General features: G+C 46.9%; 2 protein-coding genes across 2 annotated transcripts in view; one reads left to right on the top strand and one right to left on the bottom strand.

Moving 5' to 3' along the window:
• Positions 1–17,628, bottom strand: part of LOC139170328 (uncharacterized) — a 355,966-nt gene that overhangs the window by 183,335 nt on the left and 155,003 nt on the right. The window lies entirely within an intron of this gene.
• FBXL5 (F-box and leucine rich repeat protein 5) overlaps positions 1–17,628 on the top strand; it is a 151,886-nt gene that overhangs the window by 70,772 nt on the left and 63,486 nt on the right. Inside the window, 2 exon segments of the mRNA XM_070757367.1 lie at positions 39–221; positions 16,354–16,479. Coding sequence (XP_070613468.1) covers positions 39–221; positions 16,354–16,479 — 309 coding nt within the window.

Genomic DNA, 17,628 nt, shown 5'->3' with positions numbered 1-17,628 from the left:
ACCAATCAAGTACCTGTACAGTGTCTTCTGTTTTTCAGAAACTGAAGAACCAGAAACAGCCACCAACATTGTTCATTTGCCTTCTGAGGTGATGCTGACTATTTTTAGCTATCTTAGCCCACAAGAATTATGCCGATGTAGTCAAGTCTGCACTAAATGGTCACAGTTAGCGAAAACAGGATTTCTCTGGAAACACCTTTATCCTGTGCACTGGGCTAGAGGTAAGAGGCTGCACTGTCAATCTCTTTTTAGCAGCCCTAATTACTTTTCCTAGTAATGTGTAGTAATTTTAAACTTAAGGGGTAGCCTGGAAGCACTTCCCTTCCTCACATTCTGAATGGGTGAATGAGCGAGATATCAGGGCCCCTAGATTAATTTAGTTATTCCATTCCAAATATTATATTTATATTTTTTTGCTTTTCTTCTGTTATGTTCCGTGTTTCCCTAGGACTAACATCCCTATTGCAGAAGGGCTGAATGTCAGCCTCAATGCTGCCTACTTGCATCGGCTACCACAGAAATTGGGGGTGAAGGGAAGGTTAAGTATTTGGGAGGGAGGAAGCTGTGCTGGAGATGTCTCTTCATGTGTCTGATTAGGAGTTTAGGGAGGAAAGTTCTCATCACATACGGCCAGGTTGCACATGTTTATAGCCTGGTCAAGATCAACGGCTTTGACTGACCAGATATGGAGGCTCCACCTGGACATGTGCCAACCAATGTTCCCTCTAATTTTTTTTCGGTGTGGGCGGAAAAATATAATGTCTGAGCGGCACATTTTCATGTCTGTGCGTGGATTGGTTAGAAACCCGGTCGTGAAGCGAATCTGGCTTCTCCGCACCACTTCCCCCATTGTCTTTGGTTGTGAGATGGTTGCAAAAGGGGGTTACATGACCTCAAGACATAGCAACGGTCATAAATATAAAACAGCAGCCAAGTTTTGATCACGCAATCGTGGGGCTGCTACAAAGGTTGTAAGTGTGAAAAAGGCATAAGTCACTATTTTCAAGGCTGTTGCGACTTTGAACAGTCAGTATAAATGAACCATTGAAAGTCGAGGACAACCTGCCTTCTCCCCTAGATGTTTTCTGTGGAGCTTCAAAATGGACTCCTGATCTGCTTCTAAAAGAGTGCATTGGTCAGACAGATAATCCTCGACTTCTGTTCTGACCCCAATGGAGGCCAATGTTTCTATTTCCTGAGTAAGACTGTTATTAAGTGAGTTCTGCCTCACTTTGCCACCTTTCTTGCCATAGTTGTTAAATGAATCCCTGCAGTTGTTTGTCAGAAGATCCCAAAAGATGTTCACATAAGCCTGGGACATTGCCACCATCATAACCACGTTATCACGTGTCCAAAGTTTGATCCAATAACCCCTTTATTTTTCTAACAAAGTACTTCCTTCCTAGAAGGAAGAATAGAAAGAATAAAATGAAAAAGGGACTAAAAGGGGATACAAAAAAATAAAAAAATAAAAGGGTTTGGTTCAAAGTTCTGCTCAGATTAAAGAAATTGGAATTTGAGATTAAGCTTGGGGTATTGTTTTGTTTGCTCTTTTTTAACTTTAATTATTTTTTCTATTTAGATATATGAATTTAGGAATTGCTGATCTGTTTTAATAAAGTTAGAAGTATTGATTATAATAAGATATGTAGTAGGTGATACTGGTTTGGATTAATGCATAAATGGAAGAATTTAGAGTTGTTGGGGATATTAATGATGTTAATGATTTTTAATTGATTGAAAATAGAATTTTTTTTTTTTCTTCTTTTCTCAAATTGACTGAAATTTAACATTAATAATTAAGTAAGAAATGTAGATAAACAGTGTTCCCTCTAATTTTTTTCCGGTGTGGGTGGAAACGTATAGTGTCTGAGCTGCAGTCCCTTCGGGACTTGGCGGCATAGAAGTATAAATAAATAAATAAATAAATAAATAAATAAATAAAGTGTGGGTGCACACTATCACGCATACGCGAGTTCTGACATCCGTAATTCGCTCCCCCTCCTTTCGCTCTCCTCCTTCCTCTCTCATCTCTTTCCTTTCTCTTCCTCCCTCTTTCTCTCTATCCTTTCTATCTCTCACTCTTTCTTTCTCCCTCTGTCATTCCCTCTTTTTCTCCCTCCCTTTCTCTCCCTCCCTCTTTCTCTGTATCCTTTCTATCTCTCTTTCTTTCTCTCCCTCCTTCATTCCCTCTATCTCTCCCGCCTTTTTTCTGTCTTTCCTTTCTCTCCCTCCTTCATTCCCTCTATCTCTCCCGCCTTTTCTCTGTCTTTCCTTTCTCTCCCTCCCTCTTTCTCTCTATCCTTTATATCTTTCTCTTTCTTTATCTCCCTCCTTCATTCCCTTTTTTTCTTTCCCTCCCTCCCTTTCTCTCCCTCTTTCTATCTTTTCTATCTCTCACTCTTTCTTTCTCTCCGTCCTTCATTCCCTCTTTCTCTCCCTCCTTTTCTCTCTATTTCCTTTCTCTCCCTCTTTCTCTATCCTTTATATCTCTCTTTCTTTCTCTTCCTCCTTCGTTCCCTCTTTTGCTGCCTTCTTTTCTCTCTCTTTCCTTTCTCTCCCTCTTTCTCTCTATCCTTTATATCTCTCTCTTTCTTTCTCCCTCCTTCATTCCCTCTTTCTCTTTCCCTCCCTCCCTTTCTCTCCCTCCCTCTTTCTCTCTATCCTTTCTATCTCTCACTCTTTCTTTGTTTCTCTTCCTCCTTCATTCCCTCTTTATCTCCCTCCCTCTTTCTCTCCTGGGGCTTCCTGTGCCTGCCCTGCCCGGGTGGACCGCATTCGGCATCAGCGCCTCCACACACAGGAGGCAAGAAGCTCAGTGGCGGGGTGTGCCGCTAGGCCGCTTGCCTTTTGGCAGCCCCTGGTCGGTGCCCCCCCACGGACGGACATTGCCAGTCCAGCGGATTCGGCCCCCGCCCCCGCGGACGGACATTGGGCTGGCGGCAGGGCCGGTGGATCCGCCCCTCCAGCCCACACCCGCATGGATGGACATCGGGCTGGTGGGGCCAGCGGATCCTCCCCCACCCACACACCTGCGGACAGACATCGGGTTGCCGGCGGGGCTGGCGAATATGCCCCCCCAGCCCACACCCCTGCGGACGGAGATCGGGCTGGTGGCGGGGCCAGTGGATCTGCCCCCCCGCCCACACACCTCCGCGGATGGACATTGGGCTGGCAGCAGGGCCGGCGGATCCGCAACCCCCCCCTCCCCCCATGGTAAGGGACTTACCCATCCTAGCCGGAAGGAGAAAGGGTTAAAGGGGCTGGAAGGAAAACGGGCCACCAATCGGCCCCTTTCTTTCCCGCCTTTCCCCCATTACTGTGCACTGTAGCGTGGGAATTTAAAATCTCAGCAACAGTTTGCCAATTCTAGCGCAGAGGTCGTTCCTTTGTGCTAGAATTGTAATCTTCAGGGCTGAGCTTTTAAATCTCCCACGCTCCAGCGCACAACTCTAGATAGAGGGAACTATGTAGATAAGTATTAATTGGCTAAATGTTAGATGGGCTGAAATAATTTTTAAATTTGGGATTAGGTAAATGTACTATTTAGAGGGGGGAAAGAAGTCTGATATTCGTATATGTTTATGTTTTGTTTTTAATTTTATTTTGTTAACATCTGATTGGCTATACAAGGTATTCTTGGTTTTTAGAAAAATGTATAAAGAAAGAAGGAAGCACTTTGGCATAATAAGTTAGAAATATAATTGGTGTTGTACTTTTTGAAGGAACATTAAGGAGGGAATTTAATTAAAAGAAAATGTATGCAACTGGATGACAAAATTAGGAAGAAAAACTTTTGCAACTTTTTGGATGATTGATATTAGTTACTAACAAAATACTGCATTTTATTCATGGAAAATTAGATGGTCCACTGTATTGTTTGAATGTATGTTGAGAGAAAAATTTAAAAAAATTACACACACACCAAAAGTCTTTCCTTTCTCTGTCTCTCCATTCATTTCATTCTCCTTCCTTTCCTCCTTCCTTGTTCTCTTCATTTCTCCTTCCTTCCCTCCCCTTTTCCTTCCTTGTTCCCTCCATTTTTCCTTCCTTCCTTCATTTCTTGTTCCCTCCATTTCTCCTTCCCTCCTTCCTTCCTCTCCACTTCTCTCTTTCCCTTTTCTTTCTTTCTCTCCACTTCTCTCACTCTCTTTACCCTCTTTTCCCTCTCTCATTCTTTCCCTCCAGGTCTCTCTCATTTCTGTGTACTTCTCCCTCTTCCCCCCTTCTCTCTCTCTCATTTGTTTCTCCTCCTTTTTTGCTCTCATTTATCTCACCTTCATTTCTGTTTTTCTCTCTCTTTCCTCTCCCTTTTTCTTTTTCTTGTCGTAATCCAGAAGCAAGAGCTGCAGGACCCAGAGGGAGGCATGGGAAGTGGCAGGCTCTCTTCCGGTGGGGGGTGCGGCTGTGGTGGCAGCGACAGAGCCCCGCAGGCAAAGGAGGAGGAGGAGGAGGAGGAAGAAGAAAGGCGACCTCACAGAGGGGAACCGAGGAGGAGCGATCCGCGCTTTCATAAGCTTTCCCTGCTGGATGGTCAATTGCCATCCAGCAGGGAAAGATTGACTATCCAGCAGGGAAAACTTACAAAAGCACGGATCGCTCCTCCTTGGCTCCCCTCTGTTAGTTCGCCTTTCTTCCTCCTCCTCCCTTCTGCTGGAGGGCGATTGACTGGCGCCAAGAGAAGGGTGGCAGAGGGGGCCGGCCTCTCTCCGAAGAAAACAGCTCTTTGCCTGCCAGGGACGTGGACTCTGCTGCTGTTGATCTAGAAGCTAGAGAGGGCCAGCAGCAGAACCGGGAGCTCGTGCACGCACGCCATTCGGTGGAGAAAAGTGTTCACTACTCCCACTCCCCGAACTCCTCTACCTACCACGGACGGTTATGGATCTGCGCTGGAATTGGAATTGGAAACTGCTGCACACCTCCTGTGCTATAGTGCACAGCGCAGCTTAGGGGGAACATTGCCTGTGATGTGCCAGATAAGGCTGGGAGGGATGACCCAGGGTGAGCACCAAAGCCAGTGGGGTGGAAATTGAGCATCTGTGCTGGCATGCAGTTGGGGAGGGTGCTGGGAGTGGTGGTTTGCAAATGGCGCTGGGGCACGATGGTGGGACAGTTGAACTGCCTGTTCAATTTTAGGCTGGGATCCAGGCACAGAGGCAACAGCAATGGGGAGAGGTCAAAATGGGAAGCAGCTTCCCATTTTCACCCCTCCTCATTGCAGTTCATGCAGTAATATTTGACCCCTAGGCATTCCCCAATGCCCTGAAGTTCGTGCAGTACTTTAAGTGCAAAATCACACAAGATCACACAAGATCTTGTGCTACTGATCTTGCATGACAGGAATTTAGGCCTCTGTTCTCTTTGAACTGAGGCTTGTACCAGATCTGGCCAAAGAGCATTTGCAAGACAATGAGATTTTGGGATAGTAAAATGGCTTTTTTTGAAACCTCGCATCGGCTTGAAAATGCCTTTCACATCATTCCAGTCTTGATACAAAGAGTGTTTAGAAGCCGATGGGAAGTTTCAAGCAAGGGATTTCACCGCTCCAAAGTCTCGTCAGCTCGCAAACTGACTTTTTATGCCATCTCAATCTTCCTTCATGCTCAAGAAGGGATGAGAGCAGGGGGAGAGATTGGCCACACAACCATCAGACATGGCTTTCCCAGGTGGGGTTGGGGCAGTCCCAGTGAAAGGGGGCTGCGAGGCCAGGCTGGCAAGCGAGCCATGGAGGTGCTGGTGCAGTTATTTAGGCCAGAACATGTTCTGGCCCATATAGATCTGAACTGCAAGGCTTCTTTGAAGAGAGATCACCCTGCTGCCTCGGTCCCACCCCTTAGGTATGCCCTAAGTATGTATGAAAGGGGAGTGCTCAGAATGCAGTCAGCCTGCATGGCAAGACACCAGGAATGCTAGGCTCCACACATACTCACTGCCTCCTGTGAGCATGCCCAGCTGGATGGGTTGGCGGGGTGGGCTCTTGAATCAAATCTAAGGCTGGCCATGTAGTGGGTGAATGGCCAACAATAGTTCCACGCCACACCCATACCACAGCTTCCAGGCTTCCCTTTCACTGGGACCACCCTCTATTGGAAAGCTATATCCAGGCTTTCTGTCTGCTGACCACACCTAGGTGGGGCAAGTGAGGGATGTTCTGCTTGTGCCTAGAGGCTCCCCCACCAGATGCCCAGGCTGCAGTGTTCCTCCGATCTACATACCCAAGCACCAGGCTAGGGCACAAACCCACCAGCTTACACCAAACTCACCTCTTCCCCACGGCACCCTCATCTGCACACGCCCCTGGCCAAGCCCCATCTGGCAGCCTTTTCCTCTGCCTGGAGATCGGGAAACTTAGACAATCTTTGCTGATGGAACTCCTGCCTGGCAGGTTCCAAGGACATGAGAGCCCACAGGCACCAGGGGCAGGCGCCAGACACAAGGTTTCCAAGCGGAGTCAGGGGCTGTCCCAGTAAAAGGGAAGTGCTGCCAATCTCTTTCCCCTCCCCCCATCCCTTTCTGAGCCTGGCCTTGCAGCCTGCGAGCGTTGACTTTTCACTAGGACCAACCCTGTGTGAGAAAGCTACAACACCAGCAACACTGCCAATTTGTCAACTCGGCCGCACCCAAGCCCAGATCTACAACTTGTAGCAGCCATCCAGGCCTGAATGCGATCAGCCTTAGATCTAGCATGCACAGCTGCCCTGGAGCTAACAAGAGACCTCCCAACTGCCTTGGCCCTACCCACTGGGCATGTGCACAGGAAATGGCGAGTGCTGGCATAATGCTCAGAATGCAGTCAGCCTGTGGGGCAAGATAGTTCCCAGGGATGCCGTGCTCTGCGTAAGTTTATCACCTCTTGTACTCGTTCCTAGGCGACAGATGGCCCCTCACCATGCTGTCCTCGTGGATCTAAGGCTGACCATGTTCTGTCCAAAACGACTGCCATCAGTTTGTAGATTAGCAGTCAGTCAGCCTGGGCTGAGTCGAGGTACTGTGTGTCGTTCCTTTATTGTTTTCAAGGCTGCTCCGTGGGCTAGATCTAACCACATTATCCGACGGATTGGGCTGATAGGCTTTGAGTGACACCCTTGAACTAAATTATGTTTAGCTTGTCAAATGGCTGCCAACTACATTTAACATGTTCAGTTTCCTTTATTGTATCACATTCCATTGAGATTAGTTGGCCAAGATATATGTAGTAGTCTACTACGTCTAGTTCTTCTGCAGATATAAACATTTTTCTTTCTTTGGTGAATTTATTAAACCTAACCTGGCTCTTTTTCAGGGCTATTTTTAAGCCAAATGGTTCTCCTGCTTTTTTCAGCTCTTTATGTATGTTTGTAAATCTTCTGGGTCTTGTAATAAGATAACAACATCATCTGCAAATCTTAAGTGTTTTAAATAGGTACCATTGATTTTTATTCCATCTTTTGCCCAATCTAGTTTATTAAATACTTCAAAGGAAATTAAACAGTGTGTTAAATGTGTTGGTAGGTACTTGGCAAGTTAAGCATAATTCTCCGTACTGAAGGAGCGGGTCCAGCAGTCACATGGGTTGCTCATGTCCAATCCGGTGGAACTGAGCCTAGTGTTAAAAAAGCTTGCCGGATCCGCCCCTTCCCCAGAATTCGCTCAGTTCGCATATCCTGCGGTTGTATTGTGATAGCTCGTTCAACATTCTAACACCTTCCCTTCGATCTTTTCCTTCAAAAGTAGTAAGAATTATTTATTTACTTGCACTAATAGCGCCAGCCGTTTGTGGTTCGGCTTTTTTCCTTGGGAGAAGTTGCGGTTTCGTTTTCCCCCGGCTGTTTTGCCGTTTACGATCCCCGCTGCCGCTTGTGGATTCCTTTAATCCTTTGGCCTGGAGGTCTTGGTGCAAGTATTGATTCATTGATTCATTATTGTATTATTGTTAAAGGGCTTAAGAAATACCTCCTGCGGAGTGAGACGCTTGTTTCTAGTCTCCTGGACTTAGTCGATCGCTTCCCCTTTAAGAATTCTATTACGGAGCGATTTTTCGGCGCGAAGGCCTTCGCGCCCTTTTTAAATTTAGGCCTCTCGTGTTGGCCTCCTGCCAGCCGCGTAGGCCTCAGTCCACCGCGTGGATCCCGGAGTGGGCTTTGGGACGCTCAGGCTTAATTCTCCACCGGCTAAGCCTCCAACCAGAGTGCCTTGATTTACTTTAATTAAAGTTTAGGGAGGCTGGCCACGCTGTATTTGGGGACACGAACTCTGGGTTTGCCCAGATTGCCCTCAAGTCTCAGCAGCTCCGAGGCCTCGGAGCAGGATCCATTCCTCTTGGGAAGGCTTTGAAATTCTTCTCCCTAATTATTCAGTTATTTGGCTCAGCCTGGTCTTCTGTTAATTGTCAGACTATGGCTACTTTTCCCAAGAGAGGCACAACTAAAGGTCCCAGAGAGGCCAGGCCTACAGGCGATGAGATTACCAGTATTCCCCAGGCCTCGACCTCCTCTTCTTCAGGGGCCCGCCCCTCGACCAAGGTCACCAGGGCTGAGAAGAGAAGGGACCTAGCCCTACAAAGAATCCATGACAAATCAGCAAAGCGTTTGAAAGTACAGGCCCAAGTACTCAGTAGTCAAGACCCCCCAGAGGCTTCTAGTCTGCCTCCTTCTGGGGTCCCTGTGTTATCTCTGGATGAGCCAAACCTAGACAGACCCCAACCTAACCTATGGGGAATAGGTCCAGAGGAACCAGATATTATTGAAGATTCCCCCCAGCCAGGATCCTCCCAGGCCTTCAGGGATTCTTCTGCCATTCCTGCTGATATTTCTAGTTTACCTCCTGAATTCCAATCTATTTTTTCTGTGTTGTCCAAGGCCATTGATGCTAAATTCTCTACCATCAATGAGCTTCCCTTACCTCCTCCACCTCCTCGTCCCTCCCGCCCCTTGGGTTCTTCCCCAGCGGTTAGAGCTCCTATTCAGGATGATTCAGATTCCTCTCAGGACGAATATGAGGATATGGAGGAGGATGAGGATCCCTTTCAAGGCCTCTCAGATGATGAGGAATCCCAAATAAAGGTTCCTTCTCCAATTACTATTTTTCCTTCTCAATTGTTCAAATCTCTCCTCCTCAAAGCTAGAATTTCTACGGGATTGGCGGCCCAGGAGAAACAGGCCTCCACATCCACTGATCCCCCGGAGGAGAATTTACCTTACTTCACAGAGGAACAGGAGGATAACGAGGTAATTCCTATGCCTAAATTGTTTAAAGATGCCTTACTTAAGCAGTGGGATTTCCCAGCCTCTGGGCTTAATCCCTCAACCAAGGACAGAAAATTGTACAAACTTTCCTCTTCCTATGAGGAGCTCCTATCCTTTCCTAAACCGGATGAACCTGTCAAGATCCTTCACTCGGCGGCTGCTGTGCCAGGCGAAGCAGAGGAAGTCCTCCGCCCAGAGGACAAGCGGATTGAACAAATGCTCAAAAGAGGATTCACCGCAGATTCCTGGGCCATTAAAAGTTCTGCAGCGGCTTCCTTTTTCTCCAGAGCCATGCTTCTGTGGCTTCGCCAACTTCAACAGCATATTCCTCCCGATGACTTGAGAGGTCAACAAGACTTCAACAAGGTCTTTGCAGCTGCCCAGTACGTGGCTGATGCCACTTTACAATCTACTAGATTTTCTGCTAAGTCTATTGCAGCTTCTACAACGGCAAGAAGACTCCTATGGATTCGCCCTTGGCAAGCGGGAGTACGCCAGAAGTGGCAGTTATCCCTGGGACCCTTAAAGCGCGACCTTCTTTTCGGTGATCTTCTGGATCCACTCCTCACGGAAACCACGGACAAGAAGAAAGTTTTGGGTCCAACCACCAAAAAGGCTACCAAAACGCAGTCCTTTCGTCGCCCAGGGCGTCAGCAAGATCAAGCGGCTTCCTATCAGAGATCTCCAGGTCAGTATTCCCCCCGCTTTCGTTCCCAAGGTAGGAACTCCAGGGGCAGAGGTTTTCGCTTCCAAAGGGGAGCGTCCTCTAACAGGGCTTCAAAGAAACCTAGATGGTAATTTTTCCTCAATTCCCATAGGTGGTCGCCTAGCCCATTTCGCCTCTAATTGGCGTCTCACCTCCAAGGACCCCTGGGTCATTGACACTGTTCAAACAGGCCTTCTTTTAGAATTTATTTCTCCCCCCCCGAAACGTTTTATTTCCTGCCCTTCTCCCAGGTCCTCCTCAGATTGTAACCGTATGGAGGAGGCCATTTCCCACTTATTGTCCATCAGAGCCATTCAACCGGTTCCCTCCGGTCAGAAGGGTCTAGGTTTTTATTCCATCCTATTTATGGTTCCAAAATCCTCCGGAGGTTGGAGAGCTATTTTGGATTTAAAGAAGCTGAACCTATTCATCAAATATAGGAAGTTTAAGATGCACTCCTTATCATCTATTTTGGCCGCCATCCACACGGGAGATTTCATGGTCTCTTTAGACCTCACTGAGGCCTACCTCCACATTCCTATAGCCAAATGCCACAGAAAATTTTTACGTTTCTCCTTTCAAGGCAGGCATTTCCAGTATAGGGCGATGCCTTTTGGCCTTTCCTCGGCCCCTCGGGTCTTTACAAAGCTCTTGGGGTCCCTGGCGGCCTATATCCGGGCGTCTCCCATTCACATTTTATGTTATCTTGATGATATTTTGATTCATGGGAACTCCCTAGAGAAAGTGAAAACAGACCTTTCTGTCACCATGTCAGTCCTTCAGGACCATGGATTTTCCATCAACTTTGATAAAAGTCATCTCCAACCTTCCACATCCATCTTACACCTGGGATCCATTATTAATTCAGAATCCTCCCAGGTTTTTCTCTCTCCCGAGAGAAAATTCAGTATAGGGGAGTTAATTTCTTGCATTTTATCTAAACCTTCAGTATCCATAGTAACCCTGTCTTCCCTTTTGGGGAAGATGGTGTCATGCATAGGCATCATTCCCTGGGCTCGCCTTCATGCTAGGGAACTTCAGTGGCTCCTATTACCCTTTCAGAGATCGGGGCACAGCAACTCAAATCGTCGCATTGTCATCCCACCAATTGTTCGCAGATCCTTCAAGTGGTGGAAGTCTCTGGCCATGGACAAAGGATCCCCGTTCAGGTGCCCGGATCAATTTGTCATCACCACAGATGCCAGTCTATCGGGATGGGGCGCCCACGCCCAGGGGATGATAGCCCAGGGCACGTGGTCCCCGGAGGAAGCTTCCAAGCCAATCAATTGGCTAGAGTTAAGAGCCGTTTCCCTGGCTCTGAAGCATTTCTCTCCTCGCATTCCCAACCGGCACGTTCTCATTCTCACCGACAACATTGCCACAAAAAGCCATATCTGCAGACAGGGGGGCACGAGATCCAAGGCCCTCATGAGGGAGGCCCTCAAGTTAGGCCTTTGGGCGGAAAAACATCTTCGGTCGCTCCTAGCCGACCACATCTCGGGGAGCCTCAACGTCCAGGCGGATTGGCTATCTCGAGCAACGATAGACCCAGGAGAGTGGAACCTCCATCAAGACCTGTTCCATCAAATCAGCCTCAGATTCGGCCTACCAATTCTGGATCTCTTCGCGACCAATGCGAACGCCCAACTCCCTCGCTTCTTTTCCAGATTTCCATCCCCGGGAGCGGAAGCAATCAATGCCCTCCGGAGCCCATGGCCTCCAGGCCTACTTTACGCATTCCCTCCAATTCCAATTCTCCCGGACGTGATTCACAAGGTCCTCACCGAGAGGGCCCGAGTAATCTTAATCGCCCCTCATTGGCCCCGCCGGCCCTGGTTCGCGGATCTCCAACAGTTGTCCGTCCAGGACCCTTGGCGACTCCCCGTTTCGGGGGATATGCTGCGGCAGGGGGCCTCATTCCATCCAGACCCGGAGTGGTTCCACCTCACCGCCTGGCTGTTATCAGGAGAGACTTAGAACTGCGTGGTCACGACCCCGATACAGTGGAGGTCATTTTAAAGGCCAGAAGGGGTTCGACCAATCGAATCTACGACCACACGTCCAAGTTTCACCAGTGGTGTCTACAGGAAGGCCTCTCTCCCCTGTGCATTCCCATACACAGAATCATTTCCTTCCTTATGCAAGGTTTCCATAAAGGACTTTCCACCAGCACCCTCCGGCGTCATCTGGCAGCCATTTCATCTGTCCTAGGGGGCCCCCGCAGACAGCCTCTCCGATCCTTCCCAGAAGTTCAGGAATTCCTCAAGGGCATAGCCAACCTCAGACCTTCCAAGGTCCACAGGTATCCATCCTGGGATTTGCCACGGGTTCTCCATTCCCTCACGCAGGCACCATACGAACCCCTAAAATCGGCGTCCCTCAGGTACCTATCCTTTAAAGTAGCATTCCTGGTGGCTATTACCTCTGCCCGACGCATTTCGGAGCTGGCTGCCCTCTCAATCAGGCAGGACCTTTGTCAATTTCATCAGGACAAGGTAGTCTTGCGACTGGACCCCACCTTCTTACCCAAGGTCAGTTCCATGTTCCACAGAACTCAGGATATTGTCCTACCTTCCTTCTGCCTCCAACGAGACCATCCCTTGGCAATTAGATGGCACACCCTGGATCTCATTAGAGCGCTGAGAATCTATATCCAACGCACAGGACCCTTTCGGAGGTCAGAAGCACTTTTTATAGCCTATCACCCCAGAGTCATGGGTGCCAAAGTGTCTTCAACAGTAATAGGCCGTTGGATCAGAGGGACTATATCTAAGGCCTATGAGTCGGCCTCCCTCTCAGTTCCAAGGAACATCACAGCGCATTCCACCAGGAGCGCAGCCACCTCGGCCGCTTGGGCAACTCAAGCCCCGTTGGAGGAGGTCTGCAAAGCAGCCACTTGGGCCTCACCAAATTCCTTCATCAGGCACTACAAGATTGATTCTTACGCTTCAGCGGACGCTGCCTTCGGCAGAAGGGTACTCCAATCCGTTATCTCACACGATAGCAATCTAATCCCACCCTAGGGACCATCTATTGGGTATGTCCCATGTGACTGCTGGACCCGCTCCTTCAGTACGGAGAATAGGCGTTGATTGCTTACCTGAACGCCTCTTCTCATACGGTGAGCGGGTACAGCAGTCACTTCCCGCCCTTGTATGTGTCTTCTTTACCTTCCTATAACCTTTCTTCCTCTAACAATAAGAGTTGAACACTACAGAGCTTCACAGCTGAGCCTAGTCTATGGATTCGCGAATTCTGGGGAAGGGGCGGATCCGGCAAGCTTTTTTAACACTAGGCTCAGTTCCACCGGATTGGACATGAGCAACCCATGTGACTGCTGTACCCGCTCACCATACGAGAAGAGGCGTTCAGGTAAGCAATCAACGCCTATTTTCAAGAACAACTTTGCCATATGCCTGAAGAAAAAAGTCTTTGATCATTGTGTGCAACTTGCTGTGGAAAATGGACACTAATCATACAAGCGATACAAAATTATGAGTAGGGCAAAAAGCCATGAAAAGATACATCCTTAGTATTAGAAGACATGATAGAAAGACCTGCATATGGATTAGAGAACAAACAAAAGCACATAATATCAAGAAAGTAAAATAATTAAAATGGAAATGGGCTGGTCACATAGCAAGAAGAACTGATAGCAGTTGGACCAAGGCAATCATAGAATGGATCCACTTCATTAAAAAGTGTCCAAGAAAGAGACCTAAAACAAGATGTATTGATGATATCAGCAAGTATTACAGCCCAAAAAAGAAAGTTCAGGATCATATTGGTTGGAAACATGAGGAAGAGGCCTTCATCCTACAGTGGATAGACTAGTGATGGCAAACCTTTTTTTCCTCGGGTGCCAAAAGACTGTGTACGCATGCTATTGTGCATGTGCAAGTGCCCACACCCATAATTCAATGCCAGGAGAGGACAAAAACAGCTTCCCCCGCCCTCCCAGAGGCCCTCAGAGGACAAAAGTGGCCTGTTTCCCAACTTCTGGTGGGCCCAGTAGGCTTGTGTTTTGCTCTCCCCAGGCTCCCTAGAGCCGGGAGAAGGTAAAAATGTCCTCCCCGTCCCCCAGGAACCCCCTCCCAGAGCCTCTGTGTGAGCCAAAAATCAGCTGGCCGGCACACACATGCACGTTCGAGTTGAGTTACAGCAATGGCTCGCGTGCCAGCAGATATGGCTCCGCATGCCACCTGTGCCCTCCCCTGCCATAGGTTTGCCATTACTGGGATAGATAATGGCTAAGATGATGATGATGATGATTTGATCTAAATATTTAGGTTTTTATGGTGAGAAAATTATTGTAATTAGTAATTGTCAAACTTGGATTTGTAAAGATCTCTACATTTGAACCTATACAGTTATCACTGCCTTATCTTCTTTTATATTTGTGGAAAACTAAAAGCCAATATAGATTGAATGACCTTAAGTTATGCAATCTCTTGCCTTTGCTTTTGAAATACAGTAATACCTCGTATTACGAACTTAATTAGTTCCAGGACGAGGTTCGTAAGGTGAAAAGTTCGTAAGATGAAACAATGTTTCCCATAGGAATCAGTGGAAAAGCCAATAATGCGTGCAAGCCGATTAGGAAAATCCAAAACATTAAGGCTTTAAAAAAAAAAGCTGCCGGCAGACAAAGCTGAGGCGAAATGGAGTGGGGGGGAGGGACAGCGAGAGGTGGCAAGAGGTGGCAGTCCCAACGAAGCAAGGCGAAAAGAGACTCTCTTGATCTCCATGAGTCCCTCCTGTTTTTTCCCACCCTGTCCTGCTCATTTTCCCCACACCTTTCTCCTCTCTTGATCTCCATGGGTCCCTCCCGTTTTTTCCCACCCTGTCCTACACCTTTCTCCTCTCTTCATCTCCATGGGTCCCTCCCATTTTTTCCCACCCTGTCCTGCACCTTTCTCCTCTGTTGATCTCCATGGTTCCCTCCCGTTTTTGCCCACCCTGTCCTGCACCTTTCTGCTCTCTTGATCTCCATGGGTCCCTCCCGTTTTTGCCCACCCTGTCCTGCACCTTTCTCCTCTCTTGATCTCCATGGGTCCCTCCCGTTTTTGCCCACCCTGTCCTGCACCTTTCTCCTCTCTTGATCTCCATGGGTCCCTCCCGTTTTTGCCCACCCTGTCCTGCACCTTTCTCCCCTCTTGATCTCCATGGGTCCCTCCCGTTTTTCCCCACCCTGTCCTGCACCTTTCTCCTCTCTTGATCTCCATGGGTTGCTCCCTTTTTTTCCCACCCTGTCCTGCACCTTTCTCCCCTCTTGATCTCCATGAGTCCTTCCCGTTTTTGCCCACCCTGTCCTGCACCTTTCTCCTCTCTTGATCTCCATGGGTCCCTCCCGTTTTTGCCTACCCATGGAGATCAAGAGAGGAGAAAGGTTCAGGATAGGGTGGGAAAAAATGGGAGGGACTCATGGAGATCAAGAGAGGAGAAAGGTGCAGGACAGGGTGGGAAAAAACGGGAGGGACCCATGGAGATCAAGAGAGGAGAAAGGTGCAGGACAGGGTGGGAAAAAACGGGAGGGACTCAAGTCTGGAGGTGGGGCATCCCAGCAGCCGGCGGCAGGTTCGTAAGGTAAAAAAAGTTTGTTAGAAGAGGCAAAAAAATTCCGAACCCTGGGTTCGTATCTCAAAAGGTTCGTATGACGAGGGGTTCGTATCATGAGGTACTACTGTACAGCATTTATTATTTAGGAATTTTAAAACCCAGTCTATTCTCTTTTTAATTATATGGAAATGATATGGATCCTTATTGAACTAAGTAAATAGATCTTTGCTATTTTATTTATTGACACCCCCCTTTTGTTTTCCATTCTAATAACAAATCTAAAAAGTATTAGAATAGAATAGAATAGAAGTTTATTGGCCAAGTGTGATTGGACACACAAGGAATTTTTCTTGGTGCATATGCTCTCAACGTAAATAAAAGAAAAAGATACATTTATCAAGAATCATGTGGTACAACACTTAATGATTGTTATAAGGGTCAAATAAGCAATGAAGAAACAATCAATATTAATGAAAGTCTTAGGATACAAGCAACAAGCATACAGTCCTAAGTGGGAGGAAAAGGATGATGGGAATGATGAGAAAAACTAATAGAATAGAAGAAATAGCATTTCCTGATAGACATGTTACTGGAAACTTAAGAGTTGAGAATGAACTGTGTCTGGGAATTATTTGAATGATTCAGCCACTAAAGATTTTGTAGTCTGGAAAGGTATTGCGATACTCCAATTTTGCATGTACTACTTTTAAAACCTATAAGGATAAGAAATCAATATGCTGCCTTTTAGCCTTTCTCCTGTGATCCTTTTACATACCTGTGATCAGCTTATGTTGTTATACTGTTTGGTTATAGATAAACTACCAAGGCTTGTTTAATGAATTAAATTTCTTACTGACTGATCAGGAAATTGGTCCAATGGTCCACCAGGTGATCTTGATACGGAGCCAGATGAAGAATGGGTGACAAACAGGAAAGATGAAAGTCAGGCTTTTCACGAATGGGATGAAGATGCTGATATAGATGAATCTGGTGAGCAGTTTTGTCTTTCTCAAAGATTTGAACATTGAGCATTAATCTCATAGTTCAACTTCCATAAAATGACCAGCTGTGAGAATTCAAACTGAAATACTTCTCATATATTTGGTGTCTGTTATGGAATTATTACATGGCTGCCAAGTTTCTTCACCTGTTCCATCTCAAAGAATTAATGCCAACAACAGTATGATAAGGTTGGTACTAAGCAAGGCTTATTTTGGGAAATGATAGCTTTAATCAGCCTTTTTACTGTGTTAAATCAATAGTCCATATAATTTGTATACTTAACACCAGTTTGAAATTCTGAGAATTTTAGTCCCAATATCTGGAAGGATTAGGGAAGGTGAGATTGCAATTGTGTTAATGATCTATAATGACCATAAGGAAGTTTTCCCCTCCTTTATACCAAAAAATAAGTATCATTTTGCAATTTTTTTTGCTTAACTTCAGTTAGACATCTTGTCAGGTTCGCACTTTAAGGCTTACTATAATGTGAATTGTTTGATTTTGGCTGATTGCTGTATGTTAGAATTTGGTATAATGGCTAAGACAGCAGCTGTCAGTTGTTCATCTTCACTTTCCTTGAAGCTTGTTAGCAACTAAGGGAGAGGGGGCATCTGGAAATGAAGTGTGCTGGAGATCAATGTTCCCTCTAATTTTTTTTTCAGTGTGGGTGGAAAAGTATAATGTCTGACTGGCACATTTTCATGCCTGGGTGTGGATCGGTTAGAAACCCGGTCATTAAGCAAATCTGGCTTCTCCAGCCCCCCCTCCCCCATTGTCTTGGCTTGTGAGACGGTCGCAAAAGAGGGTCACGTGACCTCAAGACACAGCAATGGTCATAAATATGAAACTGTGGCCAAGTTTTGATCGTGGGGCTGCTGCAAAGGTCGTAAATGTGAAAAAGGGATATAAGTCACTTTTTTCAGGGCCATTGCAACTTTGAACGGCCAATAAATGAACTGTTGTAAGTCGAGGACAAACTGCCTTCTCCCCTGGATGTTTTCTGTGGAGCTTCAAAATGGACTCCTGATCTGCTTCTAAAAGAGTGCATTGGTCAGACAGATAATCCTCGACTTCTGTTCTGACCCCAATGGAGGCCAACATTTCTATCTCCTGAGTAAGACAGTTATTAAGTGAGTT

The sequence above is a fragment of the Erythrolamprus reginae genome, chromosome 7 (assembly GCF_031021105.1).
Source record: "Erythrolamprus reginae isolate rEryReg1 chromosome 7, rEryReg1.hap1, whole genome shotgun sequence".
Classification (NCBI taxonomy): Eukaryota; Metazoa; Chordata; class Lepidosauria; order Squamata; family Dipsadidae; genus Erythrolamprus; species Erythrolamprus reginae.
Note: the sequence above shows the minus strand (reverse complement) of the source record. Positions and strands in the feature narration are given on the sequence as shown.